The following is an 8,236-nucleotide window of genomic DNA, read 5'->3' on the forward strand; positions in this document are numbered from 1 at the left end:
CCCAACACAGATAAGGCCAGACATCTTTTATGGCCTCTCCAGTAAGAGAGAGTGGTCAGCCCAGGTCACCTTGTTTACGTATGCCTCATGTTACCCAAAGTCCAGATTTGGGGGTAGGCTTCTCTCTACACACAAGGAATGCTGAACACAGAATCATTCTTATACAGGATAAATGTGTTAAAAATGTGTAAACATCTTCAATTTCTCCAACAGAAGTACAGTCTCTGCTGGGTCTTTTTCAGCAGCTCAGAGGTGTTCACACTCCAGGATGGGTTGTCCTGTATCTGGACCCCCAAGAAGCGGAAGTCCCGCCACCCTCTCCACACTTCACTCCTCACACGTGAAGTGTAACAAGTTTACTTTGTACGCTGTGTTGGTTGACTGTGACGGCACAGAGCACTGCCCAGCTTCTACGTCCTAATCCGTGCACGCCATTTTCAAGTAGCAGCGCACAGCCTGGTGAGCAGCAGAGGTGGATAATGTCAGTCGTCCTGCTGCGCGGAGGTCATCCATGTACCTGCAGTAATGAAAAACAGGACACAAATTTGGAACTACAGTCAAATAGTAGCCTTTGCCTCAGATAGGACAGAGGGGAGCGACAGGACACAAGTGTGAGAGAGTGTGCCCTAGCCAGCTGCAACAAGGGTAAGGGCACCATCACAAACTGTTTAATGACAAACATTTTGCATATTCGGAATGGATAGCCAATAACTTGTCATGCAACACCATAACCATTTATTGGCCCTTATTGTTAGAACTAAGCTAAGGAAAATGCAAGTTCCATTGTGTAGTCATTGCCATGGTGATTGTTTTGTTAAGGTCTCAAGGCATAAACATTTTATTTTTGGCGTTCTTGGTGACTTGTGTTCTTGGAATGGAACTGTACTTGGGCAATGAAAGATGACGTCAAAACAAACACAAGAACAAAAAAAGAACACAAGAACGGAAAACAACGTGGATAGATAAACAGCCTTTGTCTTTCTTGTCCTCATCTTATGTTACAGCGAGTATCTTGTCAGTTTTTCCGTTTTGATGAATAAACCTTGTTTTGACGTAATGTCTGGCTACTCTCCTGCGTTTAGTTATTACGCCACCGCACCACGTAACAGAAGGACAAGACCAAGCTTGGACCCAGCGGAGAGTTCCGGCAACCCTTTCATATGGATCCGTCTTGCCTTCGGTGGACTCCGAAGTCTGCAGTGGAAGGTCCACCCCAAGACCTGGCTCCTACCCCGGCTCCAGACCCAGCCCGAACCCCCACTCCAGCCTCTGTCCTGCCCTGTGGCCCTGGCTTAGTCCTGCCCTGTGCGCCCGCCTCATCTTGAGGTTGTGCCGCCCAGCGCCCAGATGACCGAGGTTGAGCCGCCCAGAACCCAGACCATCGAGGCTGTTCCTGCCGGGGAGTCTCGGCTGCCTGCCGCCGGTACCCAGTCCTGTCCTGTGCCCCTGCCTCCTTCTTGTCCTGTGCCCCTGCCTCTTTCCTGTCCTGTGCCCCTGCCGCTGCCCAGTATGCAGACGACTGAGCCTGTCCCTGCCGAGACTTCTGGCTGCCACCTTCCCCGCCCCTGTGTCCGCACTCCCAAGCTCCCCCTCGTACGCGCTCCCAGGCGCCACCCCGGCCAAAAGGAGTCCTGGCAGCCGCCTCTTAGGTTGTGCACGGCCTCTCCACCGTCTCCTGTGCCCGTTCTGCCCCATCCTGTCTTGTTTAGGCCAATGGAAAATAAAGTTTCTTTAATCCATGGCCTACTATTAATGACATTTCAATACATTGTAACCATTCTTGAAATAAATGTATTAGGTTATGTTTGTAGCATGTAGTAAAAGAACAGTAAACAATGTAATATTTATGGATTACTTAAAATGGTATTCAAAGACATTCGGAGGTGTTGGCTAATGATCATCTACAGATGGGAGTGTCCTCCTCATTACTGCATAAAAGCACACTTACATCTCTACCTGGCGTTAGTCTTGAAAATTCAGTTACCTCACCACATCAGTTCACTAGTGCCGTTTATTTCATTCCCCAAAATGAGTTGCTCCAAATGCTCAACTCCGACTGACTGCCAGTTCAATGTGCAGGGAAAGGTAAATATAGCCTTCTTTCTTCAGAGGAACTTGACAGTTTTAGCGTAAACAAACCAATCCAATATATTGTGTTGAGGAGTCTTATGCAATGATTATGTTTTAGTATTTTTTTTTATGAATAGGTAAAAATGCTGTGCAAAATGATATGTGGAAAACCCTATAGGTCTATGTGAAGTTTGTTTCAATAGCAACAGAAAGATGAATTAGAGGCTGTCTGGATGTGATTTTGAAATTAGAGGGTGGTGATGGAAATAAACGAGACAAAGGAATAAGATTGATTAGAGGGAAACAATCTTTGTCTTTAAAGTCAGAATCTGCAGGTAGGTAAACGGTGGCACACAGGAGGCTACAAATGATTTTCACTGATATTGTAGAAGTTTTTATATTGGCCAAACAACCAAAACTAAGCCCCTTGACAGAGGCGTTGTTAGACTAGGCTATATAAACTCCCCTTGCCTAACCCACTATATAGTTCAGGCACGCAAGTTTGATATCAGCTTTGGCTGGGACATCAATAGTTAATGTGAGCGCTCACATTTATTTGCATTAATTTGAGTTTTTTTGAGCTTCATGTAATATTGTTTTTATGTTTTAGTCAAAATAAGATGATCGGTAGGCCTATCTTTTAGAAACTATCTTTAGTTTTGTAATGTTTTCTTAGCCTACCTCAATTCTGACTTGTGTACTTCTGTATGCGTGCTGCAGTGGCTATCTGGCAAGCTCAGAAGAGGGCGCTGACATGGAATTCTGCGTGCATCGGTTTGTGTTTTCGGTTAAACACATTTACAAGGGTTGATTGGGATACTGCATTTATTTTTTCCAGGATTATCAATCTAAATTATTGACTAATAAAGTAAATTGTTAAAACTCAAACTTTAGATTTTACTGGGACACAGAAGATTTATACTGGGGCTCGTACTCCAGTAAAAAGGGTCTATTGACGCCCCTGCCCCTTGATCTGATTGGAGAGTATATCACCAAATATGCTGAATTTGCAGGTATTTGACTCCATTGGTTAAATCAGAGCAAGAATGGTCAAGGAAATTTACATTTAATAACATTGCAAATGATTTGTATTGAAGGCAAACGTGTTGAAAATAAAGGTTTTAAATCTTACTTTGCCTAGATAAATGTAAAGTGGAGGGAGAAAGAAACAGAATAAAGAAGAGAGCAAAGAGAAGTAGTAGCTGGAGAACACTGGTCCACTTTTATACCGAGACCATCATCAACCAACCTGACCATGTTTTATACTGAGACCATCATCTGTACAACCAACCTGACCATGTTTTATACTGAGACCATCACCTGTACAACCAACCCAACCACGGACCCTTTCTCATCAACATTGAGTTTATCACTAACAGGTTTTGGTGGGAAAAATGTTCAGCTCTATTCCAAGATTTTACAAGAATACAAGTCATTGTGGGTTGCCGATTCCAAATGCCACTGGATTTTGTCCTCAGCATAAATGCTTAACCCACATCCTACCAGCATATTTAACATTGAAGTTAAACATATCTTGTATGTTAAATTGAATACATACAAGGATAAACTACTGTATTAAACAACTAGATATTTAATTTAATTTAAGTAATCTGAAAAAAGAATGCATGACTGATAATATTATTTTAGGAAAATTACTGTAATGATCGGACTCAGGAGAAGTACTGGTAGTAGCGATCCAAGTGTGGGCTTTTAATGGTAGTATAGACCATATAATAGACTAGTCAAGCAGGCATGCCTGTCATCGACAGGCAAACAGCAAGGCAGGAAAATCCAAAGGATAGTCGGGTCACAGGGTTGGGTCAAACAGGGGCTGGCAGGAATTTCAGAGGCTAAACAAACACTTTAAAATAATAGGCTAACTATGTTTATTTGTTTATGTTTATGAACACCCCAGAGAACAAGATAATTACGAACGTTGCCAAAGAAAAGTAGGACTGATTTATAAAAAGAAGCCCTAACCACCTAACCAGAGACACCCCTAAACTAAAATACACGTTGCTCTCGTTCCTAACATGATGTGTAACAGAGATAAGTTACAACGTTATGGCACTGTACCATGGGCAACTTACCTACCTCGTCACTGGGTAATGAACCAAACGAAACAAAATCACTATACCGAGTAAAGGCGAGTAAAACTGCAACAAAGTAAGCTATACATGTAAGAACAAAAGTACTAGGAAAACACGAAAACACGAAAACAAAAACGAAAGTTTCCGTTCGCGCAGAACAGCCAACGGTAGCACAGAACAAACAGGGTATGGGTTGGTAACGAGTCAATTTACGAACGGAAGACATGCAAGTCCGTAAGGGAGACGGACAAACATCTGATTGGACAAGGACATGCGCGCTGTGACAATGATTGGGGTTTGACAAGCCAATCACAGAGGGATACTTGAGAGTGGGAGAAACAAGAGGGAGACAAAACCACAACACACACAACAATAAGGACACCGGATACAAGTAGGCCTACAGATATACAAATGTGTCTGTAACATCAGGGCATGGCTTAACAGGAGGAGCAAAACATTTGCTACCTTCCTGTCTTTAATTGTTTCGGAGAAAAGGCTACATATTTTTCGAGTAGATTTTCAAACCGATCTTTGGAGTAGTAGGAAAACGGTCTATTCTGATAGTTTTTATGTGTTTTGACGTGTGTTTGCTGCCGCAGATATTGCGGTTGACATATGCTCGTTGGAATTTTCTTTACTAAACGTTGTCCCGAGGGCGGAAACGAAATCTGACAACCAATCGCGAGAGAGGAGAGAATTGCAGAGGCAGGGCCTACGGTGGCCCCGTTTTTGTTTTGGGGGGAGGTGAATAAGTCGTCCGATTTGGAGAGGCAGCTAAATCTTTTTTTGCGTTTTGGACGTCCATATGGACGTCCATAGACTGACGGCGATGGCTGCTGATCTTTGCATGGATGGACGGACGGCGATGCTGTTCAGAGTGCCGTCCATAGAGGGAGCATATATTTTGGACGGCGTCATAGCCGTCCATATGGACGGCGATGCTGTTCAGAGTGCCGTCCATAGAGGGAGCAGATATTTTGGACGGCGATGGATTAGCAGGGACGTCCCTCGTGCCGTCCATAGAGGGAGCAGATATTTTGGACGGCATCATAGCCGTCCATATGGACGGCGATGCTGTTCAGAGTGCCGTCCATAGAGGGAGCATATATTTTGGACGGCGATGGATTGAATGTTTAGCAGGCTGTTGAGCTAACAGAACTGCCGAAGGCTACCATAGCATGTAGCTAGCTACATTAACTTTGGATGACTCAATCTTTTGTCAAGTTAATTTGTATGAATTGCATGTTAGTGCAATATTTACGCCTTTATTCTGTTTTTTTTACATAATCAGCAGTATGATCTCATGACAATATAGACTTGAAAAACAATATGTTATGGTTTGGGTTTGCCTATAGGCTACATTTATTTTAATTATTTCGAGAATTGTTAATAAAGACTCATTTAAAAGGTTAACATTTGGAGTGTTAGGCCCATAGGCTATTACGTTTTGCATTTGTCTCCGCTCAAAGTGGTTCGTGCGCAACATTGGAGCTACTGACTGGTGGCTCCAAATCCACCCATAAAACACTTTAAACTGACGGCTTAAAAGACCTAAAGGGCAATGTATTTCATAGGGCCATAACACAATGTTAAAATCTTAATTGAGTCTTTATTAACAATTCTCGAAATAATTAAAATATATGTAGCCTATATCTAGGCAAACCCTAACCATAACATATTGTTTTTCAAGTCTGTATTGTCATGAGATTATATTGTTGATTGGCCTACTTTTGTATGTTAAAAATAAAATAAAGGCGTAAATATATAGCCTTCACTTAAATGCAATTAATACAAAATAACGTGACAAAACTTATTGAGTCATCCACGGTTGCTGTAGCTACATTCATGGTAGCCTTTGACGGCTTTGGTTTGGCTCAACACATCGTATTGTGTTTTGCATTGGTCTCCGCTCCAAGCGAGTGTTTGTTGTTTTGCGTTTGTCTCCGTGCGCAAAGTTCGTGCGCAAGATTGGAGCTACTGACTGGTGGCTTCAAATCCACCCATAAAACACTTTAAACTGACGGTTTAAAAGACCTAAATGGCAATGTATTTCATAGGGTCATAACACAATGTTAACCTTTTAAATGAGTCTTTATTAACAATTCTCGAAATAATTAAAATAAATGTAGCCTATAGGCAAACCCAAACCATAACATATTGTTTTTCAAGTCTATATTGTCATGAGATCATACTGCTGATTATGTAAAAAAAACAGAATAAAGGCGTAAATATTGCACTAACATGCAATTCATACAAATTAACTTGACAAAAGATTGAGTCATCCAAAGTTAATGTAGCTAGCTACATGCTATGGTAGCCTTCGGCAGTTCTGTTAGCTCAACAGCCTGCTAAACATTCAATCCATCGCCGTCCAAAATATATGCTCCCTCTATGGACGGCACTCTGAACAGCATCGCCGTCCATATGGACGGCTATGATGCCGTCCAAAATATCTGCTCCCTCTATGGACGGCACGAGGGACGTCCCTGCTAATCCATCGCCGTCCAAAATATCTGCTCCCTCTATGGACGGCACGAGGGACGTCCCTGCTAATCCATCGCCGTCCAAAATATCTGCTCCCTCTATGGACGGCACGAGGGACGTCCCTGCTAATCCATCGCCGTCCAAAATATCTGCTCCCTCTATGGACGGCACGAGGGACGTCCCTGCTAATCCATCGCCGTCCAAAATATCTGCTCCCTCTATGGACGGCACTCTGAACAGCATCGCCGTCCATATGGACGGCTATGACGCCGTCCAAAATATCTGCTCCCTCTATGGACGGCACTCTGAACAGCATCGCCGTCCATATGGACGGCTATGACGCCGTCCAAAATATCTGCTCCCTCTATGGACGGCACTCTGAACAGCATCGCCGTCCGTCCATCCATGCAAAGATCAGCAGCCATCGCCGTCAGTCTATGGACGTCCATATGGACGTCCAAAACGCAAAAAAAGATTTAGCTCCTACTGCCGATTTGGGGGGAGTTGACTCGTATTGGGGGGGAGTATTTTCATTTGGGGGATGTACTCAAATTAGGGGGTGTGGTTTGCACTTCAGGGCCACCGTAAGGTAGCCTGACGTTGTCATACTCATAATTCTGGTCAGAATATGACTCTGAGAACTCTCCATTGGGCTTTGACTACAGGACGTGTTTCAAACGAGCCTGGAAAACAAATGCCTCTTCGCTTAATTGGATAGATCTACAACCAATCAGAGCAACAGAGTATGTGACGTATGTTAAGCACCGCATAGTTGTTGTCAACAGAACTTAACTACAAGCAGACTTGAAGTATGCTTGAAGAATGAATACAAACGATTTTTGCCGGTGTTGTAAAATTAATTTAAGGGTAGGGAGAGTACTTGTTCACACGGTCAACCTTTTTGAGCGAAACAATAAAGGGCAATGCATATACGAAGTTCTCCGTTTAGGATTACAACTCCATTGGGGCCAGCTGATAAATTAAACTTTTACCGAATCCTGTAGGAAGGACGGCAAAAACATATTTTCCATCGACAAATGCCTTGATTGCGTCTCTCTGTTCCTCTTTCAAAATTAATGCGCTGTCGATGTCTTCTAAAACAGACTCGATGGCAGAATCACAACATCCCAGATCTCCAGCGGTAGCCATGTTTGTTCAAAACGAATTCAACCTAAGCGCTCTTTTGTGACGTGGGTGATTACGTTACTGTTGATCATCTGTCCATCATCGTATAAAGCCCGCCCTGGCAATTTCATTGGTTCGCCCAGATTCTGGTTCTCTGTAGTTGGTCCCCAATATGACACCCTCCAGACCCAATTTCCCGAACAAATTTCTTTTGGGCGGGGAGAAGTTGGGCTGGCAGCCAGGCTAACCGTAAGGTTCAATAATTTTCAGTCTTCTGGCGGCATTTTCAGTTGCACACAGCAAAGATCGGAACTGGTTATCATTTTAAAGCATTCACAAATTCAAAAAATGTGTAATTTAAAAAATGTGTAATATTTTAATACCTGCTAGTGCTATCAACATTACGTGTGCCCATACATGTTAACCATAAGCACTAGCTAGTCAAGCTAATCAGGTGAGCTAGAAGC

General features: G+C 43.1%; 1 protein-coding gene across 1 annotated transcript in view; it reads left to right on the forward strand.

Annotated features, from left to right (window-relative positions):
• The first annotated feature begins 1,761 nt into the window (after nt 1-1,761).
• Nucleotides 1,762-8,236, forward strand: part of LOC124480283 (deoxynucleoside triphosphate triphosphohydrolase SAMHD1-like) — a 41,725-nt gene continuing 35,250 nt past the window's right edge. Inside the window, exon 1 of the mRNA XM_047039421.1 lies at nt 1,762-2,085. Coding sequence (XP_046895377.1) covers nt 1,861-2,085 — 225 coding nt within the window. The 5' untranslated portion in view covers nt 1,762-1,860. The remainder of the gene's footprint in view (nt 2,086-8,236) is intronic.

The sequence above is a fragment of the Hypomesus transpacificus genome, chromosome 18 (assembly GCF_021917145.1).
Source record: "Hypomesus transpacificus isolate Combined female chromosome 18, fHypTra1, whole genome shotgun sequence".
Taxonomy (NCBI): domain Eukaryota; kingdom Metazoa; phylum Chordata; class Actinopteri; order Osmeriformes; family Osmeridae; genus Hypomesus; species Hypomesus transpacificus.